Source organism: Cetorhinus maximus, chromosome 16 (assembly GCF_964194155.1).
Source record: "Cetorhinus maximus chromosome 16, sCetMax3.hap1.1, whole genome shotgun sequence".
Classification (NCBI taxonomy): Eukaryota; Metazoa; Chordata; class Chondrichthyes; order Lamniformes; family Cetorhinidae; genus Cetorhinus; species Cetorhinus maximus.
In genome coordinates, this window is record NC_135894.1 from 84,006,509 (window position 1) to 84,020,416 (window position 13,908).

The 13,908-nt window shown below is 40.7% G+C and overlaps 2 protein-coding genes across 14 annotated transcripts in view; one reads left to right on the forward strand and one right to left on the reverse strand.

The window, feature by feature from the left end:
- Positions 1-1,117: 1,117 nt before the first annotated feature.
- Positions 1,118-13,908, forward strand: part of LOC144691778 (sodium/myo-inositol cotransporter-like) — a 31,294-nt gene continuing 18,503 nt past the window's right edge. For 11 of the 13 annotated variants that reach the window (XR_013579209.1, XR_013579210.1, XR_013579215.1 and 8 more), the window contains exons 1-2: positions 1,118-1,199; positions 8,382-8,507. The gene's annotated coding sequence lies outside the window, so the exon portion shown is untranslated. Of the gene's footprint in view, positions 1,200-8,381; positions 8,508-13,791; positions 13,888-13,908 lie in introns of those variants that run through there. The other 2 variants (XM_078560241.1, XM_078560240.1) reach the window with 2 other exon arrangements.
- itsn1 (intersectin 1 (SH3 domain protein)) overlaps positions 1,132-13,908 on the reverse strand; it is a 238,592-nt gene continuing 225,815 nt past the window's right edge. The window contains exon 43 of the mRNA XM_078560237.1: positions 1,132-1,241. Within this exon, the coding sequence (XP_078416363.1) occupies positions 1,147-1,241 (95 nt within the window). The 3' untranslated portion in view covers positions 1,132-1,146. The remainder of the gene's footprint in view (positions 1,242-13,908) is intronic.

Consider the following 13,908-nt stretch of genomic DNA (forward strand, 5'->3'; position numbering starts at 1 on the left):
ATGCCTGTCCTTGGCTTGCTGCATTGTTCCAGTGAAGCCCAACACAAACTGGAGGAACAGCACCTCATCTTCTGACTAGGCACTTTACAGCCTTCCGGACTGAATATTGAATTCAACAACTTTAGATCTTGAACTCCCTCGTCCATCCCCACCTCCTTTCCGTTTCTTCCCACTCCCTTCTGTTTTTTCCAATAATTTATAGATTTTTCTTTTCCCACCTATTTCCATTATTTTTAAATCTATACCTGTAATGCCCTGTCAGTCTTTCCATCCCGCCCCCACTAGAGCTGTACCTTGAATGTCCTGCCATCCATTCTTAATTAGCACATTCTCTTAGATAATATCACCACCTTCAACACCTCTTTGTTCCTTTATCTGTGACATATTTTGATTGTCTGCTCCTATCACTGCTTGCTTGTCCCTACAACTCCCCCCCTCAACTTCTCACCCCCCCCCCACCTTAAACCAGCTTATATTTCACCCCTCTCCTATTTTTACTTAGTTCTGTTGAAGGGTCATGAGGACTCGAAACGTCAACTCTTTTCTTCTCCTCCGATGCTGCCAGACCTGCTGAGTTTTTCCAGGTAATTCTGTTTTTGTTTTGTGATAAAAATAATACCTGGAAAAACTCAGCAGGTCTGACAGCATCGGAGGAGAGGAACACAGTTAACGTTTTGAGTCTGTATGACTCTTCAACAGAACTAAGGAAAAATAGAAGAGAGGAGAAATAAGGTGAAATGAGTAATCCCAACACTCAAACAGGGGCTTCGTGCTGCGTCCTGTGTATTTCTCCTCTCTTCTATTTTTCCTTAGTTCTGTTGAAGGGTCATATGGACTCGAAACGTTAACTGTGCTCCTCTCCCGCAGATGCTGCCAGACCTGCTGAGTTTTTCCAGGTATTTGTCTTTTTGTTTTTGTCCTGGATTTCCAGCCGCCGCCGCAGTTTTTTTTTGCTTTTATATTGAGAGCGTCCCGAGATTGCTCTGATTGACAGCGCAAGGGACGAATGGAAAGCGAAAACCCGCGCCGTTCGCTCTGATTGGCGGAGCGAGACGCCAAGGCGTCTCGCGATTGGTGGAGTGTCCGCCGCTGACTGTTCTTCCCTCTTTTAATCTTGGTGACCTCGGTCCGTTTGTTTATTCAAATCTAACGGCTGGAGCTGCACGTGGAGTGGCGGCGATCCCTTCGGTTTGGACCGGGTGAGTAATCCCAACACTCAAACCGGGGCTTCGCGCTGCGTCCTATCAATTTTTTTTTAAAAAAAGGAGAGAATTTTTATGACTGAGAAATCTCAATTTCCAACAGCATAAAGCAGCCACTGTCAGTAAATAGCACCAACCTGGACCGAATGAGAGGAGGAATATATATATATATATATAAATGGAGAGCCGTTGATGGGTAATTTTGCTGGAGGGAGGGAGGAAGATTCGAGAAGGAGGGAATGGGAAGCGGGGAGGAAGATTCGAGAAGGAGGGAGGGCAAGTCAATGAAAATTCGAGAAGAAATTTTCCACATCGGAAGAACAAATAGCCCAGGTTGCTGGGTGTGGCGGAGGGAGGGAGGGAGAGAGAGAGACTGGGCATGCGACGGGGAAGAAGAAGCTTCGAGAAGCGGCTGGTGAGGCGGAGGGAGGGAGAGAGAGAGAGACTGGGCATGGGAGACGGGGGGAAGAAGCTTCGAGAAGCGGTTGGGGGCGGATGTGGGTAAGAGGAAAACAGCTTCGAATAGAAAGGCAGGAATGGCGATCGGGGAGAGAAGGGGAAAGGAGGTAGATAAATAAACCTGGAGCCCGGGAGAGGGAACTTTCCGAGAGAATCGGTAAGGAGGGAAATTAGAGTATGCCGTGAAACAATCTTCTATTTTTTTAAAGGCTCTACCATAACACGCACGTTTGGATCACCGTCTCTTTCATGTTTTTAAAAGCCACTAAAGAAAGCAAGACCATGTCCCCTGGAAGGCTCCTGATGTGCTCCCGGTTCACCTGGCTGCAAACCAGCACTGCCCGAGGTTTTATTCCGACCCGTCCTCCATTTTATAGAAATGAATTGCCTCAGGAGCATATAGTTTTGAGGCTCTGTTAATTGTTTTGACTGCCCTGGGCTGGGGAGGAAGGTGGTGCTGGTGGTTGTTGGTGGTGGTGGTTGGGTTTGTGGTGGGGTGGGTGGGGGCGGGTCTCGTATTTGCGAAGCAGCTGGAAAGAAAGCAACATTATGCTGGCTGCGAAATTGCATTTCTGGTTGTAGGACGCAGGACCTGAAGTCATTTCGTTCTTGCTTTTAGATCGCAAGGATTTCATTTGTAGCAAGTACATGGCTTTGCCAGACATATATTTAAACCTTGAGTTTCATTTTTCTGAAGCAGAAAATAAGTCAACATTATATGAATGGTTCACCTTGACGTTTGTAGGAACATAAGAATTGGAGTAGACCATTGACCCTCTTCTGCCATTCAGGCAAATAAGTGGCTAATTCGTCCCTCAGCTCCATTTTGCCCACCTTTTCTCCATATCCCTTGACCTTGGTTGTGAAAATTTCAGTCAACAGCAGCCACAGCTTTCTTGACTTTTAAAATCCATCCTAATTTTGTGTGGATTTCCCTTCCAACCCCAACAAGGTTAAACCTTTCCCCACTGCTCTATTTGCCCTTTCTTCAAGATGTAGGTTGCTCTGTAGTTTAGGTGAAGGCCATCCTGCATATAAAGGCTTTCCTGGCTCCAAAATCCATTTTCGTGTCCCAGGAATCTAAAACCTTCCATTCTGCATGATTCTTCCATCCAAGTGTTAATAGTCATATTCTTTCCTTGCCTGGTCCAGTCTATAGCCTGGGAGTTGAGCCATAGATTAGTATCCTTGGTTCTGCTTCTTAATTTGGAACTTGACTCTTTGCAATCCCCTAATAAATCCTCAAACCAACTCCTATCTATGCTATTGATTCCCACATGATGCTGACTACTCACTCTAATATCCCAGGACCTTTTGATTTGCCTCCGTAATGCTTCTTTCTCTGGCACCTGAGAAGTACTGTACAATTTCAAACTCTAGATCATGACTACAAAATAATTTGATCTTAAACCCCTGACTATAGGATCCCCTGCAACCGCTACTTGCCCCTTCTTACTATCTGCACTGTTTTTCCCCCATTGTAACCATTCAATGCTCACTATGGTGAAGTTGTTCATGGTTACCCTCCTCTTTAGGAACATAGGAAATGTTAAATGAAAAAAGAGCAAGGCACATCTAGTTAACTTTATGCCATTCTGATCTCTGCATAATGCAAAGAAAAATTATTTTTGTAGCCTTTTTAACCACATCACTGGTACCTAAACAGCTATGCCTATTTGACAATTTCAGCTCAACATAGAACCATAGAACACTACAGCACAGAAAACAGGCCATTCGGCCCTTCTAGTCTGTGCCGAAATATTATTCCGCTAGTCCCATTGACTTGCACCTAGTCCATAACCCTCCAGACCTCTCCCATCCATGTATCTATCTAATTTATTCTTAAAACTTAAGAGTGAGCCCGCATTTACCACGTCAGATGGTAGCTCGTTCCACACTCTCATCACTCTCTGAGTGAAGAAGTTCCCCCTAATGTTCCCCCTAAACCTTTCCCCTTTCACCCTAAAGCCATGTCCTCTCGTGTTTATTTCTCCTAATCTAAGTGGAACAGATGATTCCCTTTCTACCCTCATCTTTGGCTTCTTACCCTAACTACTGATGGTTACTCAGTCTCCTGTGAATGCTTCACTACTAGCAACCTGCGAGGTGACAACCTTCTGGAATGCCTGCTCCAGAAAATTTTCTCCTGCCAAATGTTGCTGTGTATCCAGTTGCCTCTCAAGGCCTGGATTGTGATTAGCTACCTGGGACTTTTGCTATTTTCCATTGCAAGATGACGCAGTACCATTTCTGATAAATAAACTAGCAAAATAAACACTGTTTTTTCAAAAGCAAGTCAATTGCAAATCATGTTTATAATCTCATGGTTAAAGCAGGTATTGGGTGCTCCAGCCAATTAAGATGGTATGTGAGCCATATCCTCCTGTTGTATCTTCTGGATTTCTGTTGCCAGGAGCAGTTCGGACTGGGAATAAATGTGTCGAATGCTTGGGAGACAGCAGGTCCAAGTCACGGTATGAAGAAAAGGACCCCGTGGGATTAATTTTTCTCATTTCTCATGGATATGTGGTCCAAGCAATGACAGAGGACTATTAAGATTTTGGAGCTTTTATTTTTAAACATGGAGAAATGCTAAGTGAAGTACGGTAATCAACTTGAAACCTTTTTGTTTGATTTTAAATACAAATTTGTAGCTCTAGTTTTACCTAACAGTCTGTTATGTGATAGTTTCTGTAAGTCAGATAAAGATGAACTTATGTACTACTACCAATGCATATCCGAACTGTTAAAGGGTTCCTTGTATGCTAGCTAGAGATTTTACGTATTTTGTTTGTAAGATCAAGATTTGGTTCTTAGAAAGTGCCTTGATGCTTATGAAAGAAAAGTTTTGCTTTGAACATGATTAAAAATTATTGGGACAAAGTCCAATCAAAAATTGTGGCCTCACATGTTTCTGAAAAGCACATGTTAACTGGAGGCTTTTGATACTGTAAGCAAAACACCAATCTGTATGTACATGTTTGTGTTCACTCAAAGGGCATGGTATCCTGGGTAATATTCCTCACTCAACTGACACATAAAAATAGATGAACTTCTGAATTTTTTTTAAACACTTACATGTTAGTACTTGCTCTGTGCAAATGAGCTGCCGTGTTTCCTACATTACAACAGAGCATATACTTAAAATATATATATAATCGTCTGTGTGAAGCGATTTGGGAACATCCCAAGGTGGTAAAAGGCCCTACATAAAATGCAGGGTCTTTCTTCCCCCCCCCCACCTCCCCTGCTCCCCCTTTTTCTCTGCCTTTTAAATTGACCAGATAGCACTAACCAATTTCTTTTTCCATTATAATAAATAATAAAGTTGCTGCTTATAACATGTTAAGTGCTTCATTAAACATGTCAGCTGTTCGCTACTTAAGCAAAAGCTTGTTTACTGCAACTTGATGAAATGTTGACTATAGTTAATAACCTTTGAATTTATCCAGTTATTGGTGTTCTGTTTTTCAGCTTTCTTTATCCTTTTTCTGGCTCTGAATCCTCATCATTTGGTTCAGTTGCCCCTACTCTCCCTCTGAGGATGCTCCTTATCTCCAGCTGCCCATTTATTTCACTGCTTGGGCCAATTGTCTCCTTGTGGTCCAAATGCCTGTGCTCCACTCAATCTTGTAATGGATAGGCTGCCAGACACAAGTCTTTTGCTGATCCTGTGCAACGCACTGGCCGCAAATTATAGATGCGTAGACCTTGGTTCTAAACATTGAGATACCCCAACTGTCAATGCTTTCTCTCTAGTCTAATGCATTACCTGCTACTTTGACAATGTTTCTCTTTTAAACTGATCATTGATACAGCCTGCAAGTCTCATTAGCACCAACATTTCTTCAATACTCTCTCCTTACCTGGATGAGTGCAGCTCCATCAACACTTAAGCTTGACAAGATCTAGGACAAAGCAGTCCCCTTGATTGGCACCCCAACTATAAATATTCACTTCCTCCACAATCGACACACAGCCGCAGCAGTGTGTATCATCTACAAGATGCACTGCAGGAACTTGTCAAGGTTCCTTAGACAGCACCTTCCAAACCCACAATTGCTACCGTCTAGAACGATAAGGGCAGCAGACACATGGGAACACCACCACATGGAAGTTCCCCTCCAAGTCACTTTCCATCCTGACTTGGAAATATATCACCGTTCCTTCACTGTATCTGGGTCAAAACCCTGGAACTCCCTCCCTAACAGCACTGTGGGTGTACCTACATAACATAGACTGCAACGGTTCAAGAAGACAGCTCACCTCCGCCTTCTCAGGACAATTAGGGATGGCAATAAATGCTGGCCTAACCAGTAGTGCCCACGTCCTATGAAATGATTAAAAAATAATAATCTGTGGGACTGTACTGTATTTCGCTAAGGTAGTATTTTTGAACATGGAAAGGGTAAACATGCAAATTGTATGGTCAAATCCTCCCTGTTTTTAGTGAGGGGCCTGATAATCTAAATCCCAGAGTACTTAAGGAAGTGGCCCTAGAAATAGTGGATGCATTGGTGGTCATCTTCCAAGATTCTATAGACTCTGGAACAGTTCCTACAGATTGGAGGGTAACTAATGTAACCCCACTATTTAAAAAGGGAAGCAGAGAGAAAACTGAATTATAGACCAATCAGCCTGATGTCGGTAGTGGGGAAAACTCTAGAGTCCGTTATAAAAGATTTAATAGCTGAGCACGTGGAAAACAGTGGCAGAATCGGACAAAGTCAGCATGGATTTATGAAAGGGAAATCATGCTGGACAAATCTACTGGAATTTTTAGAGGATGTAACTAGTAGAGTTGATGAGGGGGAGCCAGTGGATGTGGTTTATTTGGACTTTCAGAAGGCTTTCAACAAAGTCCCATATAAGAGATTGGCGTATAAAATTAAAGCACATGGGATTGGGGGTAGTGTATTGAGATGGATAGAAAACTAGTTGGCAGACAGGAAACAAAGAGTAGGAATAAACGGGTCTTTTTCCGAATGGCAGGCAGTGACTAGTGGGGTCCCGCAGGGATGGGTGCTGGGACCCCAGTTATTCACAATATAAATGATTTAGATGAGGGAACTAAATGTAATATCTCCAAATTTGCAGATGACACAAAGCTGGGTGGGAGGGCGAGCTGTGAGGAGGATGCAGAGATGCTTCAGTGTGATTTGAACAAGCTGAGTGAGTGGGCAAATCCATGGCAGATGCAGTGTAATGTGGATAAATGGGAGGTTATCCACTTTGGTAGCAAAAACAGGAAGGCAAATTATTATCTGAATGGCTATAAATTGAGAGAGGGGAATGTGCAATGAGACCTGGATGTCCTTGTACACCAATCGTTGAAGGTAAGCATGCAGGTGCAGCAGGCGGTAAAGAAGGCAAATGGTATGTTGGCCATCATAGCCAGAGGATTCGAGTACAGGAACAGGGATGTCTTGCTGCAATTGTACAGGGCCTTGGTGAGACCACACTTGGAATATTGTGTGCAGTTTTGGTCCCCTTATCTGAGGAAGGATGTACTTACTATAGAGGGAGTGCAGCGAAGGTTTACCCGACTGATTCCTGGAATGGCGGGACTTGCATATGAGGAGAGATTGAGTTGATTAGGATTATATTCGCTGGAGTTCAGAAGAATGAGGGGGGAACTTCATAGAAACCTATAAAATTCTAACAGGACTAGATAGGGTAGATGCAGGAAGGATGTTCCCGATGGTGGTGGAGTCCAGAACCAGGGGTCACAGTCTGAGGATATGGGGTAGACCATTTAGGACTGAGATGAGGAGAAATTTCTTCACCTAGAGAGTGGTGAGCCTGTGGAAATTGTTACCACAAAGTAGTTGAGACCAAAACATTGTATGTTTTCAAGAAGGAGTTAGTTATAGCTCTTGGGGTGAAAGGGAATGGGGAGAAAGTGGGAGCGGGCTATTGAGTTGGATGATCACAATGAATGGCAGAGCAGGCTCAAAGGGCCTGCTCCTAGTTTCTATGTAATAATGTAAACATAGGTTTTGCTTTGTTCATGGGTTGTGGGTGTTGCTGGCTAGGCCAGCATTTATTGCCCACCCTTAATTGCCCTTGTTCAGAGAGTAAGTTTGTGTACTGTAGTAAGGGCGCTAGATTTGTTAGTGAACCAGATGGATTTTTTACAACAATCAGTGATGTTTTTGTGGTCATCATCATCGGACTTTTAATTCCAGATTTTTATTGAGTTCTGCTGTGGTGGGATTTGAACCCAGGTCCCCTGAGCATTACCCTTGGTCTCTGGAATACTAAACTAAGCCAGTGATAATACCACTCTGCCACCACAGTCCCCCTCCTTTTCTTTTTGTTCCTCCTCCTCCACCCCCCCCCCCCCCCAATAGTACTTGATACATAAACTACTTTTCAATGAATTCCAAGAGCTCATCTTCGTAGCTCAAATGCTGTTCTTATTTAAAGCCCCGTTTTCTTAGTTTACAATAGGTCAAGTTATTGTATGACTAGACATAAGGTAAGTTTTATCCACTGATCTGTTCCAATAAAAGCCTCTTGGGGAAATAATGTTTGTTATGCTCGTGCAACAAATTCTGAACAATTTGATTTACTTTGAATCAAAATGCAGCAAGGTTCAAGTTCAGTTACAGTAAATAGTCAGCTCAGCTTCAAATTGCTACACTGTCGACATTGATTCAAAGAGTGATTAATTCAAAACTCTCTAATCAAAAGTATGTGCTACATGCTGTACTTTAGGTTGTGTGCCTGACTGAATGAAACTGACTGCATTCTTTGCAAAAAAAAGTTGTGATCCTGAGATTGACCCATTTTCCGTAGCTGAACTGCAGTGCTCACTTTTCAAAACTGCTGGTAACTAAGATGGTGAGTGTTTTTTTTAAACAGAGGTACCAATTTTTCATTGATCTGTGAAATGTATACTGCAGAATTTTATAGGCTAAACAATGGAAGTTATTGCTTTGATTATCTAAAAGCGAATAATATAGTTCTCATGGTAATACAGTTCTATTGGTAAGTGAATTATGATCTTTCACTTGCAACCAACTTTACTCAAACAAGTTTCTTTGGTATCCATAATCACTGTATCTCCAAACAAACATTTTTGTGTTTTATTCAAAACGTAATGCAGTTTATATATACATATATAAGTTTTAATTGTTTTTAACCTTTGCAATATTTTGTGTATATTTGTACAAAATAAGGTAATAATTTTCAAAATTGTGATGCTTGACAATGCTAGAATCTGTCCTTTTAGTAGGAAACAGAGTTGGCCTGTGCTTTCCTGAGCGGTTTGGGGCTGGTAAGTGACGCATGGAAATAATAGATTTGATGCTTTCAATGTTGAGATACTGTGGAGAAACAACAGTAGAATCATAGAATGGTTACAGCACAGAAGGAGGCCATTTGTCTGTAATGTCCATGCTGGCTCGCTGCAGGAGCAACTCAGGTTGGTCTACTATCTGCCTTTTCCCTGTAGCACTGCAAATTCTTTCTCTTCAGGTAATCCAATTCTCTTTTGAAAACCACGTTTGAATCTCTCATCACTAAACTTCTGGGCAGTGCATTTCTTCTAAAATGTTTTTCCTCATGTTGCCTTTGGTTCTTCCTACCATTCACCTTAACTTGGTGTTCTCTGGTTCTTGACCCTTCTGCCAGGGAGAACAGTTTCTCCCTACTCTTGTTCAGACCTCTCATGATTTTTGATACCTTTATCAAATCTCTTAACTTTTCTAAGGAGAACAATCCCATCTTCTCCAATCTACCTAAGTAGCTGAACTCCCACAAATGCTTTAATTTTAAAGCATTATAGCAAGACAGGTTACAATGAAACTTTGTCTAACACTTGTTACACAACACTGCAAGTATGATCTAACATCAAATAGCATTTGTCAATTCACTTCAAAAGAGGCACAGGAGGTGAGATGAAAAACTCATCAATTACTCTAAATGTAAAATGGTGAGGTATGAGAAGAGTTAGGACAAGTTGTGAACACCATTGGCCCATCACTGATCCTTGTGGAACACAACCCCCCCACCTTCCGTTACTCTGAATAACTATCCTTTACTCTCACTTTCTGCTTTCTATCTTGAAACCAGCTACCAATCCATTCTGCCACTTGTCAGCTGACTCCACATTCTCTGACTTTATTCATCAGTCTGTTATGGGGCACCTTTTTATTGAAGGCCTTCTGAAAATACAAATAAATTGCAGCTACTGATTACCATTGTCCACTATCTCTGTTACCACCTCAAAAAATTCAATAAGAATGGTCAAGTGAGATTTTCCCTTTTGATCTCTGCTGACCATTCATTATATTTTTTTCTTTTCGAGATGTTCTCTTCTTTAGGAATTCCATTATTTATTCCTAGACCAATGTTAAACTGATCCATAATTCCTTGGGTATGTTCTTGTCCCCCTTCTTAAATGTTAGCTATCTGCCAGTCGTCTGGCACTACATCTTTTGTTAATGATACATGTAGTAATGCCTCTGCTATCTCTTTCAATTCTTTTAAAATGCATGGATGCATCTAGCTTGACCAGGGACTTTATTCTCTGAGTGTTTTTTTTATTCTGTACATACCTTTTTTATTTTAACTCTGCTTTATCTCATTACTTGTCTCATCATTCAATGTCATGTTTACCTGTTCTATTTTCCTGGTAAATACAAAACTGAATAATTTAATATTTCTGTCATCTTTCAATTGTTACCTGTGACATTATCCTGTCTATCCCCGAATAGTCCTATTCCCACACCAGCTGCCTTTTTTAATGTTAATGGATGTATCTGTAAAACATTTTATTACTATTTGTTTTATGTTCCTAGTTCTCCTTTGCCTTTCTGTTCTGACTTCTCTCCTAATCTGTCTTCTGTCCCATTCTCTCCTATCAAGCCTCAATGTACTTAATACATGCCTCTTTCCTATCCCTCAGTTGTTCCCTTTTATGTATTTATCCTTCCATGGAGTCTCACTAGTGTTTAGGTTCTTACCTTTCAGTGGAATATATTTTTTCTGCACTCTGAACAGCGTTTGAAATATTTCCATTGTTCTACATGGTTATTTTCAAAAATTATTGTCCATTTTATTTTCCCAAGTTCTATTCCCTGCCTGTCAAAATCGGCTTTTCTCCAGTCTATTAACCTGGTTTTCGTCATTCTTATGTTCTTTTCTCTTAGTATCTTAAAAGCTTGTTATACTATGATCACTATTGCCCAGATGTTCCCCCACTTTTGCTCTTATCTGCTCTGTTTCATTCCCCATTACTAGATCCAATAGCAGATCTTCCCATGTTGGGCTTTTTACACATTAGAACATAGTTTAAATTAGGACATAAAGCAGTCCTATACACAATGTATAAATTTCATTCCATTATCCCTTTTACCTACCACTTCTGTACATTTAGTATTGGGGTAGATGAAATTCTCCATTAATATTCTGTTTTTCTAATCAGCTCCTTTAATTTATCTGCATTGTTCTTCTTCCACCCACTTCCACTATTAGATGGTCCGTAGAAGTCACCTTATTATGTGATTCATCCTTTACCATAACAGAATTACCTGGAAAAACTCAGCAGGTCTGGCAGCATCTGAACTGAGTTCTGTTGAAGGGTCATGTTGGACTCGAAACGTCAACTCTTTTCTTCTCCACCATGCTGCCAGACCTGCTGAGTTTTTCCAGGTAATTCTGTTTTTGTTTTGGATTTCCAGCATCCGCAGTAGCTTTTAGCTTTTTGTTTTTATCTCTGCGTTTAATTGACTGCCACTTCTCTTCAAGAAATGCCTTCCCTGAGGAAGTATTGCTCTGTTCTCCGACAGGATTTCCGCCTGTCTCTTCTGCCCTGTTCACCTTCATTGCTTTCCATTTCTCTCCTGGTGTTTGACAAGGTGTTTACTAAAACCCGCTTTCACAGCCATATTTCCTTTCTCAGTGACTGTCTCCGTCTCCGACTCACCCCACGTGGATTTCAACTGAAATTCCATCCCTCTTGTTTCGAACCCACCCAGGATTACAGGTATCTCTGGGACATAAAACGTTTCTCGGACTGTTGTTCCCGTCGCATTCTGAGATCCACACTCGGTGCCATGCGCCGCCATATGAACACACTCGACCTCTCCCTCCAGCAGCACCGCCGCACCCTTTTTCAAAGCTGCACGTGCTCCCAGTTTCATTTTATTCTTCGCCTCATCCGACGCCTCAACAAGAAACTTTTTCTCTTTCTCTCGAGTTCTGTTGAAGGGTCATGTTGGACTCGAAACGTCAATTCTTTTCTTCTCCACCGATGCTGCCAGACCTGCTGAGTTTTTCCAGGTAATTCTGTTTTTGTTTTGGATTTCCAGCATCCGCAGTAGCTTTTAGCTTTTTGTTTTCATCCTTTACCATCTTTTATTTGTATCCATATGGCTTTTGTTTTTGTCTTGCTGATAGCTGTATTCCTTTGTATTGCTGCTGTTAGCCCTAGTAAGCTTGGCTTCTCCACTTACTCTTTTTCATCCCCTCGTTTCTAATTGTTATACCCGCAGTGTTTAATTCCTAGCCTTAATTTCTCTAGCCTTTTTCATGCATCACTAGATGTACATAAACAATATGATGTGCCCCTATCCTAAATTCCTTAGGAAGGTAGGAGTATATAGAATTGGAAATTAGTATTTGAATGTATCAACTCAGTCCCAAAGTTTAGATTTCTTAGCTCGTCTCCAGTAGCCCTGTCTGCCAAAACAGCATCTATCATCCCAATAAAATTATACTCCCAATTCTGCTGCTTATCTGGGTAGGCTGTTTAACATGTTTACTGCTCTGAGGAAGTTGGTTTTTTTTTGTCAATTAACTTTAAATCCATGTACCTGTTATCTTAGACCCTGTGAGTTTTTCTATTTTCATGAAAATCTTATATATTTCGAAGACATATTAACCACAATATACAATAGATGGGGAGAGTTCAAAGCAAGCTTAGTTACTAAGATCAGAAGGAGAGAGAAATTTCAATTAGTGAAAAGTAAATTCAAAACCGATGCATTGGAAAAACAAAACTTTGCTGTGAATGACAAACCTTGGGAATAATCTATCTGGAGCGGTAATTGAATGGAACGTTGGGGGTGTTTGAAAAGGCAATTGAATGCAAGGCTGAGAAAGTACTAGAGGGATTAACTTTGGACTTTCTGCTTTTTTATCTGAATGACAAAAGGATAGGTTGATATTTGTCAGAGGCAATCAATCTTGGGTGCTTGAAATTTACCGTTTGAGGATAAATGACTGTTGCCGCTATGATTTGAACTCATTTGATGTGCTTATGCCACCAGAGAAACATTTATTTTAGTTTTCTCATGTTGTTGATTGCACCAAGTTTTTAGCCTATCACCATATCCTATTTCAGTTGTTAGATTTAGTTGTTTTGAATAATGATCATCTCAACTGCTTTTTGTTAGCACTGTTAAGCATTTTGCTAAGTAATATGCTTTGAAGTGTGAATCTCTATGCTTTTAATCAAATATAAAGTGCACTAAGTGCTTTTAATGAATTTGTAACTTCAATTTGTCTTGTCTGCTTTTGACATAACTGGATTTAGTGCCACAGATATGCGATGCATAAGATATGTCATATTTTCTAAACTTGTGATTTGTTTTCTTACAGTGAATTGTTGTGGAGCTCTGTTCTAGAGCTATAATGGGCTATAAATCCATGATTTTGAGTGAGGCAAATTAGCACTCTAGCTCTCTACCTGCTTAATCAACAGTTTTTGTTCAGTGATATCATAAATCCACATATGTACATTATGACAACTTTTTGTGCATGTACACCCATTTGTACAACTGGTTTTATACCTGTGGTTTATGGTTTCACAAGCCACAACAAAATAAAACAATTATATCTCTTTAACTGTGTTTACAAAAACTTGATTTGGTCCTGCTGCAAGTGATGTGCATTTAACGACACAGTCTTTTATTAAATCTAACTTTTAATTTGGCATTTTAAGTGGAATTGTGAGAAGTTGCAAATAAAATGTGTTGTATAAATTGTCTGGCACTGATTGCTTAACTAAAGTAGATTATTTATTTGTCTCACGATTGTTACAACTAACGAGTTTGCAGTTGCATAGCTTTGTTTCTTTTTCATAAAGCTGCCAGTCTAAAGTGTATCTTTATAATTCCAGTTTTCTTTCCATACCCTGGATGCTTTAATTTATTCCATTAGGAGTATGTCTTGGCACATTCACCTTTAATTGTGGTGGGCTGTGAAAGAAAGCCAGGTGATAGTAATCATGTGTTTG